This window comes from Euprymna scolopes, chromosome 7 (genome assembly GCF_053919585.1).
Source record: "Euprymna scolopes isolate OS-2025 chromosome 7, ASM5391958v1, whole genome shotgun sequence".
NCBI classification, from domain to species: Eukaryota; Metazoa; Mollusca; class Cephalopoda; order Sepiida; family Sepiolidae; genus Euprymna; species Euprymna scolopes.
This window is the reverse complement of record NC_136488.1, coordinates 62,790,623-62,808,599: the sequence shown is the minus strand read 5'-3', so window position 1 is coordinate 62,808,599 and position 17,977 is coordinate 62,790,623. Positions and strand designations below refer to the sequence as shown.

Genomic DNA, 17,977 nt, shown 5'->3' with positions numbered 1-17,977 from the left:
AATAATTTGGTAAAACAAAAACCATTGCATTATGTTACTGATTTTTTTAGATGAGGATTGTGTATTTGTATTATTTGGATTCTTCAGACTACTGTTCTCATCTTGAGTTCTCATCAACATTTCGGGCAATGCAACCTGAAAAAGGTTGGAAGTGACTTTGACCTCAACATTGTGAAATTAACACTCAAGATGATGACAGTAGTTCAAATGATATAAATTTCAGTTTCATGTTTTCATTCCGCGCATAATTCATTTGTTCACCATTGCACTAGTTTTCTTTGGCATGTATTTTTCTCGGTTACCCTCAGTTGACTTGTGCACATTTATTTATCCATCCAGAGCTTCGTTCAACATGTCCACACCACTGCCAATGGTAGACTTTAGTCTAAGCACCTTCAACCTAAGAGTCAGAACAGCTGTCAAGAAACACACTGCAAATTCACAGAATCATAATTGTGTTATTCACTAATAAAAAATTTTTTAAAATAAATAATCATGGCTGATAGAACGAGAGCATGCTACCTCTGGGGGTTAAATGAAGGCTTCTGTTCAAAATCCCATGTAGATTCCCTAGATCGACAGAAAGATTCTCAAGTTTAAGATACACCTGGAAAAAGATCAGAGGTTACATTGACTGAAACGTTGTTCAAATAACACTCCCGATGAGAACAGTAGTTAAAAAAAAATCCAAATAATACAAATAATCAATCATCATCTAAAAAATTCAGAAAACTAATTGCATTGTTTATTAAAAAAAAAAGAAAATAAAAAGCAACACAAAAAAGAAAATAGAAAGACTCCCAGACAGTAGCCCATGGGTACAACTCAATGAACACAAGAAAATCAATCAAATTTATTGTTTGGGATTTTCTGTTTCTTGTGTTTGTGTGTTTTACTTTCTTTTTTTTTTTTTTTTTTCTCAATTTTCTTTTGTTCTAGCTGGGGATGGGGCATCCTACCGGATGACAAACGTTCACCTGCTATCTCATACATTCCAACAGAGAGATCTTTTTAAGATTCTAATCATTCCTTCAAGTGCAATTGTTTGCATCTCTTTTCAACTTGGTTCACCCGGAATATTTGCCAGATATTTTTTTGAAATTCTTCTTCATGCGTCCAGCTGCTTCTATAATTACTGGGATGATGGAGATCTTAACTAAGATTTCAATTTCTTTACATATCATACATAAGACCTTGGTATTTCGTTATCTTTTCTCCTCTTAACTCTGTTTAACCCAGCATCATTTCTTCCTTTTATTATTCTATATGATAAGTGAAGTGATCGCCTTAGCCTCTGGGTTGCACCACTTGTAGAAGAGCTCTCCAACATGCAACAGATCATGTGATTAGATCATTGAAAAGGGAGGAGAAGAAGGAGGAGAAAGATGAGTAAAGAGATGGAAAAATGCAACAAGGATTTGCCAAAGATGGTCTCTCTCTCTCTCCCCATCTCTCTCTCTCCCCATCTCTCTTTCCAGCTTTCTCTCTCTCTCCCCATCTCTCTCTCCAGCTTTCTCTCTCTCTCTCTCTCTGTTATTATGAGAACAATGGAAAAAGCCTTCCCCAGCATATCACTCCTCCCCCTCCTCCGTGTTTATCATTATGTCAACTACTTTGTATTCAATTATGATAATCTCTGACTATTTCTATTTAACTTATTTTCATGGCATTTTTTTCTTTTTGCTTTTTTTATTACATGCGTCCTTGCATCTCTATAAAAGGATTTATCTGTCAAGCATCTGTCATTTCTCATTTTGAAATAGCTTTTTTTTCTTCTTAATTTTTTAAATAAAAATTGATAATTTGTATTATTTGGATTATTGTTTTCATCTCTGCGGTCATTTTTCATATTTCGGATGATGCAACTGTCAACCTTCTTCAGGTGTATCTTGTTGGACTCTGAGAATCTTTGTCAAACTTCGGAATCTGCATAAAATTTTCAACAAAATCCTTTATTTAATCCATGGAGCTAGCATGTACTCATTCCGTCAGCCATGACCTGGTAGAGGTCTTAAGTAATTTGTAAGTATATTCTTAGTATCACCTAAACTAAGGATTGAACCTTCAATCTTCTGAAAAATTTGAACTAATGGCATTATTTTCTTTGGTCTGTTATGCTTTAGTCTGAAAAAGGGTTTTGTTTGATTTTGTTTAAAATAGCAATATTTTTATTCTATTTTTACATTTTTTTTTACAACTTCTATGGATACCCGGCATTGCCTGTGTGAGATTAAGTTCGGTTTGAACACAGCTGCTATACTAAGGATATTGAACACTTTCATCAATACCCCCATAACAATTTCAAAAAATAAAAGAACGGATAAAAATACAAAAACATAATCGTCCCAAAAAAGATATACATGACAATCTCTCCACCAGATATTTCAGCAGAAGGGATACAAACAGAAGCTATTCTCCAGATATTGAGCACTTTTTGTTGCCCATTGCTGGACGCCCCTCCCCCACTCCCAAATGAATCAAAACAGCTTTTCTTTTCTTTCAATTAAAATAGCAGGGAATGCTCATGCGACTGGGGAAAAAAAGAAAATGAACCGCGAAAGAGGGCAAAAAGTTATTAACAAATGCGTTTTCCCACACGGCCACGAGTGCTTATGACATCATGAGGTTGCAAAATAAACTTTTTAAACATAGTTTTAGCTTGATATGCATGCATGACTTGCAAAAACTGCGACGTGAAAAGGAAGTGGGGGTAAACAAAGCATCGAAAAAAAAAACACAAAAAAACTAACATAAGGCAAACAAGTGATGTTAAATGTAAAAATCGAAAAAAGAAAACAGAAAAACAAACGTTAAAACTTCTGAAAAATACCCCTCCCTCCCCCCCCCCAAAAAAAAACGTGAAAAATGGCTTAAATAAGCCTGTTTCGACATTAAAATTTAAAAAATCGGTGGGTTTTTGGGTATATGTGGTCGGTCAGGGGTGGGGGTGTTAATGAAAACGTAAGAATAAGTGAAGTAAAAAAAAAAAAAACAGAAAAACGAACGTTACATTAAAAATGGCTTAAATAACACTGCTTCAATATTTAAATTTAAAAAATCGAAAAAAAAAAAAAAAAAACATCTCACACCACGATTCGAACCCAAAATCTTTAGATAATGACCCAACGCTCTAACCAACTGAGCTAACACGACACATGAAATTCTCTCAGTTCTTCAAATATTTAAACTAAATCAGGTCATGACGTCGTCTGACGCATGCGTAGAACTAATCACCACCAAAAAAAAAAAAAAGCCACAATTTTTTACATACAAGTCAGTCAGGAAGAGAAAAGCAAAACATCTTGGGCCAACAACAGCTACAGATACTGGACACTAATTGGTTATTGTCAACAGCAGAAACTACTGACAAAAACAATACAATGTGCAACTTGTGGCCACAAGTGCAGCCTAGCAAAAAGAAGGAGCATTACCAACAGCTCTGGCTGATATGCGAATGTAAAGTGTCGATGGTGGACAGCAAACTGGACTGGGAAATTCTTTGCTAAATTTCGGAAAAAAAAAACAAAAAAAAAAAAAAAAACTAAATCCACCCATTTTTGTTTTAACTTTTTTACCAGAAAAAAAATGTGAAAAAAAAAGATTATAACTCGAGTACTTCTAAAAACCAAGTGGGACTTTAAAGATAGAGAAAATTTGTTCCAATTTTCCTTCATAAACAAATAAAAAAAATATAGTTGAAAACAAGTTCTTTTCCAATTTTCCTTAAAATAAATTATCACATTTTTAAACAAACAGACTTGTCTAAAATAATTTAAAAAAAAAAAAAAAAATACTTGTTCCTTTGAACCTTTTCTTAGAAAAAATTTACTTAAAATTATTTATTTGAAAAAAAAAAAAAAGCACTTGTAATCTTTTCTTCACACAGTTAATAAAAATTACGGTAGGTTTTTCTTTGATGTTTCTACATTTAACAATTTGCTATTTTCTTTTATGTTGCGTTATGATTTTATCCGTGAAGTTCAGCATTTGTCATGTTCCGGGAAAGCCGAATGAATACTGAATTACGCCTATTACCATAATTCGCAATTGTATTTTGAGTGTCACCCATACTGAGGATTGAACCTTCAACCTCCAGAAGTGTAACGTTTTTTACAACTGAATTTTACCAAGTACTATGTCCACTATGCCACGATTCCTTACAGTTCAAAGAAAGTCAGAGGTTACATTGACTGAACCGTTATGAAAAGAACACTCAAGATGAAAACAATAGTTTGAAGATTTCAAATAATACTTAATTTTTTTTTAATTATATTTTCATTGCTAACTGCACCATATGAATAATTCCTTTTTTTTTTTTTTTTTTTTTTTACGAAGGAGTCACCACTTATCAAGGCCCAGAGACCACTCGAGGATAAGGGTTAATGGGTATACAAAGGTAGTGGAAATTTTGTAAATTGGATATCTTAGGAGGACGGTTCATCAAGAACTTGTTTATGTTGGACTTGAAGGCAATCAAATTGTAGTCAGCTGGAAAGCAGGCAAACAGAAGATAGTTCCACAGGCGTGCAGTTCTAAGAAAGAAGTTGCAATGTGAAAAGAAGGCAAAGCGGATAGGGCAATAGTTCGAGCAGTGAAATGTGCAATTGCAAAAGTTGAAGCTGTAAACAACTAGTTCCCTCGTTAAAGATGACGCCCCCCCCCCTCATTTCCCAGAAGGATCAGAAAAGTTATGTAGGTTGCAAATGCAATTTATAAATTTTTAAATATATATACAATTCATCTCGGTATTAACGTGATCCTTTAAATAACATTTCTGATAATTATGTTATTCTCTGCTATTTAGAGTTGATAGAAGAAAGCATAATATTTAAAAATCTCAAATGGTATTATCGTTAATATTGGCATTTGATTATTAATCTCCAAACGTTTATGGTTCTCTCAGTCAGGTCAGGGGATCTCAAATTGCAAATGAATCCTTCTGCAACCACTGCACTCTATGAAGTTCACCGTATGGGTCGCAATCCTGAAATATGGTATAATCGGACTGTTTTAGTTTGAGAATGATGTTGGGGGAGACAATGAAGGTCAATAAAGTAGGCCGTCACTGCCATTAGCACAAATTTTATAACAAGACATGAAAATTGTTTTAATTGTTATCATTTCAGCTTTTATGAAGTCCAAAGTTTCTTGCCTTATTGGGTTTACAAGTTATGAACATATAGGTAGATCACATTTACAGTGAGACTCTCACTCTACATACATATATATATATACACACATGTATGTATAAAAAAATCAATATGAAACATAAATGTTTATATCTTTGCTATTTATTTCTTATTTGTTGACATATGAATACAAAATGTTTAAAAAAAAAAAAAAATTTTTTTTCTAAACGAACAAAATTTTTTACTGATTTTTCTGTTTTCTTCAGTGTAATGACAGATATGTAAGTGTATGGTGGGTGTTGGTAGTAGAAGAAGGAGTATAGCCAAAATGATGAAGGATTGTTTATATGTGACTATTCGAACTGGTCTTTGGGTCGAGATCACAGTGTAGTATCTGTTCTTCATATGCTGCACTTCAATTTCTTGTTCTCTGTCAGTGGAGGAGAAGTCCTTCACGACTGAGACAATTTTTAATTTTTGTTCCTTTTCTCCACGTTAAAAAACAACCCTGGTGTCTAACTGTCCTGTGGGGAGGCATTGTATATAGGAACTTGAGTGGTCTTGTGGCCTTTCTCCACAACCCAAGTCTGTCAGAAAATGTTGAAATGTATATAATATATATATAATATATATAATATACCCACACATTTAAACAAATTTCTTTGAAAATGGAGGTTCTGTTTCCAAAGAAAAGTATGAAAGAGATAATAAAGTGGTATAGCACGATCATGAGCCAGGGAGTGTAACTTGGTTTCGCCACACTGTGAGGATATTTCTGGAAGGACTGTTATATCCTTTGCATGGCACAACCAGTTTCTCGGGGGAGTATGGTAGATACATCATTCGATCAAGGAGTTATTTCTGCCTGTAGGTGTGACGAATCTTAGGTCAGGTTTCTGACATCATTAATTCTCTCCAGATAATTAATTATCTGGGCTAGGACCATCAACTGAAATTGAATGCTTGTGTAAAAGAAGCAAATAAACCATGTTTTTTATATATAAAATACATATGATTTATTTTTACATCTTAGCTTCCAAAGGAACAAAATGTGAAATTCTGCAGAAATGGCTTGTATGATGGATGAACGCAAAGTCAAAATTCCAACTCCAAAACTTCTTCATGGTGACAAAAACAAAAAAGAGAAAAGGAAACCTGAATTCATATCAATAAAGAAAACGCATAGAAATCTTAATGAACTTATCACCTAGCACTTGTGTATTAAGTTCATCCTTCCTGACCTTTCGGACCTTTGAGCCCTCGATTTTATAAACATTTCTCAAACTCAGCCACAATGACATTTTTTATCATCTAGCTATCAAGTTTAGTTGAGCTAGGGGTTGCAGTCTTCCTTTACTATGTTTTAATAACACTTTTTTGATTTTATGTATCGCCCCGTGAGAACCAGAAAAGTCAGGTATAAGGTTTTTAATTGTGCCACAGAGGAGACCATGGCTTCCTTAAAGAAATCATATAAAAAAATTCAATGAGATCGTAAATGCAATTTAAAAATTTGTTTTCTCCAGTTTTATATAGCAATTATTATTATTTTTTTTTTTCTTTTGGAAAACAACAAATCTTTGCAATTGTACATTTCACATCTAAACAAATGCAGCAGGATTGAACCTGGGAGTGTTAAAATACTGTTAAAAACTGAATTTTTCACATCTGGTCAGATTAAGGAGAAAAAATGGAAAATTGCATTAGAAGTTAAAATTTTACTTAATGAATGCCACATGTTCAAGATGTGGGACAGGTAAAAGTTGTCCAATGATAGATAACCAATCTAATCTTTCTTTTGTTTCTGAACCTAGAAAAAAGTTTTGAATTTGGGACAATTGCTTCCTCTCCTTATGAGAAGATTTGCAAAGTATAATTTATGTATACTATAAAAGACACTGAAAAATAGGTTTATGTTGTTCTTTATTAATAACTTTTATAACCGCTGTTATTGAAAATAAGATGGCGGCTGCAATAAAAAAAAAATATTTTAAAAAGCAACACCTCTATGATGCTGCTGCTATGTGTCATCTTCACAACAAAACTCCAGCTGTTTATGTGATGAGCTGATGTTTGGATAATTCGATAGAAACAAATAATTGGTCCACCATTACACTATGCAAATCCATAAAATTAAGTATAAATATTCCTAAGCATTCCACTATTTGAAAATGATGGCACAAGCACTAGCAGTTCTACATTAAGTAATTACACCTTGATTTTGTTGCTTCCTGTAAGTTACACTTACTGCACCATCTATCATTTATACTATCTAAAATGCCAATCTGATAAGGGGAATAACTCAACATTACTGTCTTTTAATTCTCTAACTCAAGGGTCCCACTGTTACCAAACTCTTGACCAGTATTGGGCCACATAAAATAAAAAGATTTTAATTTTCTTAACTAACACAATCTGTACAGTGGTTTTTTTTTTTAAATATTGCTTAGCAGTCTTCGCTATTACTATTTTGACAGTTAACACGATCACACTAATAGTTAACACAGCAAATGATAAAGCAAAAGTCATTATAACAGTTGTTATTGAGTAGAAGCTTATTTTAATTTTTCTACCTTACTTGAAAGTAAGTTTCGGTCAAGTTTGAAAACTCGTTTGTGTATTTGATTTAAATATCTGAAAGTAAAATCATTCTCTTGATTTTCATAATCGTTAGCTTTGGTTATAATCAATGTTTGATTCTAATTTCATTTTTTTTTTTTTTAATTTTTATTTTTTTTTTTTAGCATATTTTTAAGAACAACAAAATGTTATTCGATTTGATCCCCCCCCCCCTCAAAAAAAATATCAGAGTCAGACTATTTTTTTATATGGATACCATTTATTGAAAAATACTGTTATGTACACTTTTTTAAAAGGGGACATAACTCTGTACTCTTCAATAGAGAGTTGCTGTACTTTTTTGATGAAAAGAAACAGCATAGTTTAAATCGCAAAGTAAGAACACCATTGGAAAACGCTAGACTGGTACAACTAATATATAAATAATAAAGAGAATTTGTTTCATTCGTATTATTTGAATTCTTCAAACTACTGTTCTCATCTTCAGTGTCATTTTCACAGCATTTTGGTCAATGTAACCTCTTTCAGATGTATCTTGTTGAACTTGGGGAAATTTGTACAGAATTTCAAATGGAACCCTTTTTTTTTTTAATCCACAGAGGTAGCATGTTCTTATTCCATCAGCCATGACTGACTAAAAGTATTAAATAATTCGAAATTGTATTGAGAATTGAACCTTCAACTAGAGTGTAACTTTTACAACTGAATTTTATCAAGTACTCTATTATACCACCGATTCTTGTGCAAGGACCCATGGCACAGTGGATAGAGTACTTTTTATTTTATTTAACTTTTTCTGTTACTCTCCTTCCAAATCTGTAGAAAATTGTTTAGAGTGTAATGTGTGTGCTGCAAAAAAAAGTTTCCAAAAATTAACAATGCTGCCAATTCATCAAGAGTATATATAGTATGATTGACAAAAAAAAAAAAAAAATGCCACAATTACATCGACTTTCCCAAACAATTTTTTTTTTAAAAACATTTTAAACAAATCTTATAAAGTCAGTTCTTCCTCTGTACTTTTGTGATCAATAATTTTTTTTTTTTACACTTCATTTTCTTCAGGCAAATATTGTTAAAAATTCAGGTTTATTTTCAATTACTTTCAATGATTTTTAGGTTTTATCTTGATCAACGTTTTATTTTTTTATCTATAATATAAATCTCAGCTGTTTATTTAAGTGTATGTATGTATGTTTGTATGTCTGCTTAAAACTTGACAGGTGTTGTATTTTCACGAGATCAGTATTGCTTTGACCCTTTGGACAACAAATATAAAAAAATTGGCCAAAAACATTAATTCCTTCACCCTCAACTAGGCACTTTTCTATAGGGAGGCGTTGCTTTTTTTCACCGATATTTTTGAATATCATCCCCTCTTTTCGATTGACTAGCCTTAACCTACGTCACTTCTGGTTTGGCGATGAGTGCAACAGCAAAGACGTCACGTTTTTTTTTTTTTTCACATTCTTTACCTCCCTCGCGGTATGGATTCGAGCCTCCCTGCCTACTACCACTTTTTTGCTCAACACACACCTCCAAACACCGGGTATCTAGGCTAGTTAGTTATAAAGGAAAGCAGAAAGAATTCTTACCTGTAAAAAGATCTAATAGTGCTAATTAGATCTTTTTTGTCTGCGTTTCATTATCTCTGGTCAAATCAAATTGTCCTGACATGAACATTCCCATGAGTTTCTGAGTTTTACTACTTCCATGCTGGCTCATAACCAACTGGAAGTGGATGTTTTGTTTGTGACACCATCTCTAGAATATTGCTGTATAGAGCCGACAGGCTCTCACTATCTAGTTTGTTTTTTCAACAGAGCCCTACTTTCTTAGATGTATTGCCTTCACCAAAGCTGAGGAACTCTGTCTACCCCTTGTATGGTAACCTTCCAGAATATCCAAGAAAGGCTAACAAGAGTAACTTGGAACTGTGCAAAGTAGGAGTGTTCATCTGTTTACCTGAATACATATAGCACCTAGTAATCCCAAATGGTCACCTACCTGGTAATGGCCAGGCTTAACTTCAGTGATCTTAGAAAATCTGACGTGTCAATGCGATTATATTGTATATATTATGTTATTAAATTACTTAGTACTAATTTAATAACAATTTTTTCAATGTTTATTAGTGAAGGAGAAAGAAAACGAATAATTTTGTAAAGATTATTTCAAAACTTATTTTGATTATCAAGAAATTGTTTGATAAACAAATATTAGAAGGAATCAAGGTAAAAGGCCTGCAGTTAAGAGAAACAAATGTATTGACACGTGTGTGCATATATATATATATATATATATATATATATATATATATATATATAAATATGATGAGACAATTCCAAAATTCTTCCTGATTCCGATACAATTACTGCTTCTACTCTAAATTGTCGATTTAGATTCTTTTAAAATTTCTAAATATTTTACTACAGAGTTATTTCGAATTACCATAAAATTCCATGTAATATGTGCATATACAGGGTGTCCACAAAGTCTGGCTACATTATGCAACCAAATTTTGTGGGCATCATGTAGATTATGCAGCCAGATTTTGTGGACACCCTGTATTTTCGCAAATGTAAAACAAAAATAAATATGGATGGTGATTTAGAGATTTTTTTTCTGATTTTAAACAAATCAATAAATATTTATCGCTTATCATTAGTTTGAGTTTTAAATTATGCTTTGCTTAAAAAAAAAAAAACAATTAAAAAAACTGTTTTGCATCAGAAAATAGGCACAAATTTTTCTGATTCTGATACCTCAAAAAGTTCCGATTTTTCTGATTAATTGTCCCAACATTAATTTTAAGTAAATAAAGACAAACATGTATTAATGTTTTTGTAATGGTTTTCAAGTCTAAAACTGTTTTATGCTGACCAACCTCCGAAATTTACTCCACGAAAAAATCAGAATCAGTACCTCAGAAATTTACTCCACAAAAAAATCAGAATCAGTACCTCAGAAATTTACTCCACAAAAAAATCAGAATCAGTACCTCAGAAATTTGCTCCACAAAAAAAATCAGAATCAGTACCTCAGAAATTTGCTCCACAAAAAAAATCAGAATCAGTACCTCAGAAATTTGCTCCAGAAAAAAAAAAAAATCAGAATCAGTACCTCAGAAATTTGCTCCACAAAAAAAATCAGAATCAGTACCTCCGAAATTTGCTCCACAAAAAAAAATCAGAATTAGTACCTCCGAAATTTGCTCCACAAAAAAAAATCAGAATCAGTACCTCAGAAATTTACTCCACAAAAAAATCAGAATATGTAGGCAATAAAATTGATTAGATAACAGTAATTTTGTGTCAGAAAAATGTGATATTTAAAAAGGATTAGTCATAATAGAATATAGATTTGTACGCTTAAACTATTATTTGGCTCCGATCAACATAATTTGATAGAATAGACAATAATAATATATTAGTGTTGAGATGATTAATTGGGAATTGAAAAAAAAATATTCAAAACTTTTTGAGGTATTGGAATCAGAAAATTTGTTTATGGCGGTTACCATAAATTTTAGCGACGTTTGAAAAAGGGTCACCATTTCAGTCAGCCCCCTTTTTGGGTCACCTCCGACAAGAGAGAGAGAACAAGAGTGCTGAAAAAGAACAGTTGTGGAAAAGAAAACATTGGTTATAATTAAGTGCGACAAGACTTTAGGATTAAAGATGTTTGATAAAGGCTTCCAAGATATAGGGTACAAAGAGGATGGTACATTTCTTTGATAAAAGTCTTTACCCAGGGAAACTGGTCCATCACATGTTGATGCTTCTATCATTTCCGCATGTCTGAGACAGATTTCTTCTTTGTATCTCCCTCCAACACAGTCATCTGTTCCGATTGGCTGAAACCTCTGGTGACATTGAGAGAAGGAAGGAAGGGAAAAGTAGAAGAGTAGGGAGAAAGAGAGAAATAAGAGAAGCATACCATAGTAGCATCATAGTAGTAGTTAACTACACGAGTCCCCCTCCAAATAACGGAGTTAAGTACCTTCCACAGAATAATTAAATATGTGTATTGCCTAAATTTGTTTAAAAATAAAAGTACTCATTTTTCTTTTTCCATGTTACTTTCCTACCAGATCTAGACTTATATGTGTCAGCAATTTTATCTTCAACTTTGTCGGTATCGTCTGTCTTAATAAGTTTATCATTAATAGTACCGTCATTTGTCTGTGCCTTCTCAGTCGGTCTAATTTTATTAGTACTAGTTGGTTCTATGTATGGCTTTAATCTATCTATTGATATGTGTGTATGAGTAGGATTTGATAATGCTTATCTGATAGAGTTAAAACTTTATAAGGACCTGAGTACGATGCTTCTAATGGTTTCCTAACTCGATCAACTCTGAGCCATACTTTTTCACAGGAAGATAAACCTTTCGGTATAAATGTTTTGGGACTGTCATGGATATATACTTTTCCGTTGTTGAGTACATCAATTTGGGACATCCATTCACACAAATTACGTATGTTCTGGTTATTAACTGGAGTTTTTCCTACTCTCAGCTTGTGTATTAACTGCTGAGGAATCAATATCGGAGCTCCAGTAACAGACGTAAAAGGGGAAAAGCCTGATTCATTAGGGGTGCTATGTATGCCCAGCAGAATCCCCGGTATCGCTTTCATCCATGATTCTTTTCGAGCTATTATTGCTGCTTTAAGGGTACGGTGTGCTCTTTCGATCATCCCGTTACTTTGTGGATGATATGATGTTGACCTCAATCGGTAAAAACCTACTACCTTGGCTAATTCCTGGAACAATTTGCTCTCAAACTGACTACCTTTGTCAGTTAGAACATGCAGTGGGACTCCAAATCGAGATATCCATGCATTGATAAACGCTTCTGCTACCGACTGTGCAGTTATCTCAGTCATAGGCTGTACTTCAATCCAGCGAGTTGCACGATCGATGCAAGTAAGCAAATATTTGTAAGGGCTCAGGTAAGGGTCGGACTCCTTGCTCGTTAAGGGCAGGGGTCAAACGATATCGATATGTACCATCTGGAAACGTGCAGATGGTAACTCAAATTCTTGGACTGCAGACTTTGTGTGTCTGTGAATTTTTGATTGTTGACACACATTCTGCGCAGAATTGTTTAATCGTTTTATCTAAACTAGGCCAAAAGTATCTGGACTTGACCAGTTTTATAGATGCTCCCGTACCAGGATGTGCCAAGCTATGTAAACTGTTGAAAATAGCTTGACGAAACTCTTTTGGGATAAATGGTCTGGGGTACTTAGTTGAAGTATCGCATAGTACTGAGCTGACTTCGTTTGACACACAGTATTCTTTCAAATTAGTGTATGACTTTATTTCGTCATCACCTTTTTGTGCCTGGGCTATTTCAGCCAAGTCGCATGCATCTATCTGCACAGCTAATGCAGGCCGAGACATACAGTCTGCAACTATATTCTCAGCTCTTTTAATATACTCCATGTCAGCAATATATTCGGCAAACACTGATAAGTGTCGCTGTTGTTGATCTGACTTTGCTGGTGTCTGACTATAAAAGGCTCCGCATAATGACTTATGATCAGTGAATAATGTCACGTGACGACCTTCTATGAGGTGGCAGAAATGTATCACTGAAAAATTAGCTGCTAGTAGCTCTGTCAAATGTGGAATACTTGGCTTGGGTTTGAGAAAATTTCTTGGAAAAGAAACCTATAGATACTGGTTTCTTATCTATCAACTGGTGTAATGCAGCACCAGCGGCGTATTGACTCACATCCGTAACTAAGTGGTATTCTGTAGCTGAAGACTGGATGAGTTAACGCCGTAATTTCCGATAATTTGCTTATTATTGTTTTGAAGGCGTTAGTTTCTTCCTCATTAAGCTCGGTCTTTGCTTCAGGATCCAACCTCATCTGTTCGGATAGTGGTAAAATTTAGTGATGCATAATTAGGGACTAATTTGTGGTAAAAACCTGTCATCCTCAGAAATCTACGTAAGCTTTTTGAGTCCTTAGGTATTGGAAAATTTTCAAACTCTTTGATTTTCTTTAAAGTAGGCAACAAGCCTTCTTTGCTTACGTGAAAACCTAAGAAATCTAACTCTGGTACTCCAAATACACACTTATCTAAGGAAATCTTTAAATTGTTATCACTAAAGATCCTAAATACTCTATCTAACTCTTCCTTGTGCTGTTGCTCACTTTCGCTAAAAACTAGTATGTCATCTAAATATATAAATATACAATTTTTAAAAATATTTTATCCATAAAATGCTGAAATATAGCCGTAGCATTCTTTAAACCAAATGGCATGTAATTAAACTCAAATAAACCAAAAAGTGTCACTACTGCTGTCTTAGGCACATCTTCAGGGTGTACCTTAATCTCATGATATGCTGCAGTCAAATCTATTTTGGAAAAATATTGTTTATTAGCTGTGTGCAGAAGGAATTCATATTTGGTACCGGGTAGCGGTCTGTTTTGGTAATGCTATTTAATGCACGGAATCACTGCACTCTCGATATGACCCATCCGGCTTCTTCACCAAGTGCAAAGGGGTTGCCCACTACTCGCTACTGGAAGGCTGGATAACTCTGGTATTTAGTAACTTTTTAAATTCTGCCTGTGCTGCATCTAACTTAGGACCGGAAAGTTGCCTGGCTTTCGTTCGTCGATGCACACACATGTTCCAACATTGGCTTCACACGCGTGCGTCTGAAAGGTTGTTTTTTTTTTTTTGTGCGGGTGTGTGTGTGTTTCAGAATGAAATTTGGGATTCTGCATTGATTTTTAAAGTCACTTTTTGTTGTTACAGAATAGCTTGTACACCAGATTTTATTTTAGTCATTTATCTGGTGAGAATCACGTAAAAAAAAGTTTTGGTTTTCTTTTTTTTTTTTTTTTTTTACTGCTTATTTTTCTTGTTTGTTTTTTTTTTTTTTAGTTTTTTTTTTACTTATTTAGCGTAAACCGTTTCACAAAAATAGCAAAAATATATATATTATCGGCATTTCTTGGAAAGCAGATTTATATATACTTTTTTTTGTAAGGTTTTACTGTAGTTTTAGAAAGGCTCTTTCTTCTTTTTCTTTTACTCTGTCACATTCTTATCGTTTTTTTTTTTTTGTTCTTTGAAGATTGCATGTATATACGCACGTCAGGCGTTCACCAAATTATGGCGGTTACCATAAATTTTAACAACGTTTGAAAAAGGGTCACCATTTTGGTCGGTCCCCTCTCTTTCTCCCTACTCTTCTTTTTTGTATCTCCCTCCAACACAGTCCTCTATTCTGATTGGCTGAAACCTCTGGTGACGTTGAGAGAAGGAAGGAAGGGAAAATAGAAGAGTAGGGAGAAAGAGAGAAATAAGGGAAGGATACCATCTTTGTTACAAGGACAACCTGAAGTGTTAAAAAATTTCTCGGAGCTCCTGAGAGAGTGCAGCAGAGGACCACAGCGAATGAAGAAAGATGTGTTTTCTAGGAACCAGAGAGTTTGAACATAACTGCCTTTGTCATAGGGATGCCCTTCATGCCAATATGAAGGCAAAGCACCAAAAAAATCCACCAAAAAATAAATATGTTTACCACTTTGGTTTCAAAGCACGGAGCAAAGCAGGGTTATTTGTTCACTCGAGAAGGCATCTTTGACCGATGAGCATATGCAAGTTCATCGTCTGCGGAGGAGTGTGTCGGACGTCTGCAGGATTGTAGTTATACATGCCGTGTCACAGAGCTTAGGAGCTACTGAAAATTGCATACTGAACCCTCATTCATTGTCTTTGATGAGAGAATCCACTATATATATATATATATATATATATATATATATATATATATATATATATATAAACAAACCCTTGTCAGGGTAAATATACCAAGTCTAATTTATGTGATGATTTTAAAAAGCGATTTTTAATAAATTAGTATTATTTAATTTTATTCTTTTTATTTATTTATTTTTTTTAAATGTATGCAAAGCTTTCTGCGTGTTTCATGAGAAAAAAATTTTTTTTTAACTAATCTTTTTATGTTTTCCTTAAATATTTGCATCCAAAGGAGCTATACGTTTGCTAATGCATGATAAAATTTTAATTACTTACTATTTACTTTCTTTTTTTCTCAACAGTATGGTTGTGAAAAATGATCAACTGTCACAGAGTAGATCAAAGGAATTGGATTCTAACAGTGATCGAGAGGAAATGTAAGTTTTTTGTTTTTTTTAAATCATTTCCTTCTTTCTTCTGTTATGTTGACCAAAATGAATTCAAGTAAACGGACATTTTTAGTTTTTCAGTTAACATTGATTAGGCCTCTTGATTTCTTGGGGAATATAGGACCACAACGACGCTCCTTCAACAGACCCGGTTCTGGCTTGTCCTATTCAGTTCGGCCCATGTCATTCCAGCAGCCTTGGTCTCAGCCTTAATGCTTCTTTTCCATGTCTTCGTTGGGTATCCAATTTGCAGGTTCCATTCAAGGGCTTGCCTGGTGATGTTGGATGCAGGCTTCCGCAAGGTGTGGCCAATTCAGTTCCATTTATCCTGGTCTTGGCTTTGGTCGTCAAAAGGATTGTCGGCGCACTGGCTCACGTCATGAACTCTACTAGAGAAGACCTTTCCCAGACCAAAAAGTCCACAGATAATGTCGCTGTGGTTTCTGTAACCGGACTCTCTGTATATTTGCTTGTAATTCTATCGTCCCCAAATAGTCAAGTATAGACAAATTCAATGGCAAGGACTGGCATCCATCGAATCGATGTCTACCTTAATCGTCAAACTTCCCAGTTGTCTTTCTTATTGGCAACCACAAAAAGATATCGGTTTCTCCAATATTTTTTTTTTTTTTTTTTTTTTATTACATTTTCACCCCAAACAAGGCAAATTGCCACTTTGGTGTAGGGGGCTACTATCAGGGGCAACAACTACTGGGGTACTATGTAGGGATTTGGGCAGCAAGGTGTCGGTTCACGTTACACTTGAACTTCTGCACGTCAGTACTGTTGGGGAAGCAGGGACCTGGAATGGAATTCCAGAGTCTTGCGGTTCTGGGGAAGAAACTATTGGAGTAAAAAGATCTTTTACATCTAGGGACCTCTACAGTGTGGGGGTGGGATCTAGTAGCCTGTCGGGTTTGTCGAGGGTGCTCGCGTCGTGGGGGCACAAGTGATTGCAGTTCATCAGAGCATTCACCACTAAAATACTTGTAGAACAGGCAGAGGGATGCAACATTTCGTCGATGGGACAGAGGCTGAAGCTTAGGTGCCAGTTCAGGGCCTATCAGATTTGCGACTCTCTTTTGAACCTTGTCAAGGAGCGAGAGACTAGTAGCAGATGCACCAGCCCAGATGTGGCAGCAATACTCCATACATGGGCGAATGGTGGCCTTATAGAGGTACAGAATACTTTCGGGTGTTAGTAGTTTTCTAGCACGGTAGAGAGAGCCTACCTTTCTTGCAGCGGCCCTGGCAATGCCTTCAATGTAATTGTTCCAACTCATGTTTCCTGTGAACGTTAGGCCAAGGAGTTTGAAAGATGGACTCTCAGATAAAGAGTCGTTGGCCATTGCTATGGGTGGTAGAGAGGGTTTCTTGTAATTATTGAATGAAACTAGTTTAGTCTTGGCAGCATTGAACGCGACCAACCACTTTTGTCCCCATTCCACTACAGATTGGAGGTCTTCCTCTAGTGTTTCTGCCATTTCTTTAGAAATGTGTTCATTCGTCTTCCTGTCGTGTCTGCCATAGAGTGTAGTGTCATCAGCATATATACCCATCTCAGAGGCAATGTTGTCGGGGAGGTCATTTATAATTGCTATCTATGTACTTGCCAGTTGGGAAACGTTTTCATTGTATGATGTCTGAAGTTTTGGTTTTGAAACGAGGAAATCACCAAGAATTAAAGTCTGGTTGTTGGCCCTATTCTAACCCCCAACCTGGAGGACCAGTGAGTGCTCTTCGTCTGATCTCTACCCTTCAACCTGTCTGGTTTGAGTGACCCTACCAGGAGACGAATCTCCCACCAGCATAGCTATCCGGGTCCTAAAGACATGCAAGCCCCTAACCACGCCAAGGTCACACTCACTAGGGGTTTCAGTTAATAGTGTAGAAGAAAGTGACAATGTCTAGTGTACTGCATATGTGACGAAAATGGCCAATGTGAACACAGGAACATCTGGTTACAAGAAAGTGTGGTTGAAGACTCACAAGCTGAGAAAACAATTATAAAAGTTTTCTTTCTTTATTATTTTTATAAAGACGGCAAATTTAAAATAAATTACAAAAAATATTTTTATTATACAAA

The 17,977-nt window shown here is 34.9% G+C and overlaps 1 protein-coding gene across 9 annotated transcripts in view; it reads left to right on the top strand.

Annotated features, from left to right (window-relative positions):
* The window catches only part of LOC145279766 (regulator of G-protein signaling 17-like), a 644,014-nt gene that overhangs the window by 567,757 nt on the left and 58,280 nt on the right, over positions 1–17,977 (top strand). For all 9 annotated transcript variants that reach the window (XM_080131076.1, XM_080131077.1, XM_080131082.1 and 6 more), the window contains one exon: positions 15,805–15,879. In XM_080131076.1, coding sequence (XP_079987202.1) covers positions 15,805–15,879 — 75 coding nt within the window. The remainder of the gene's footprint in view (positions 1–15,804; positions 15,880–17,977) is intronic.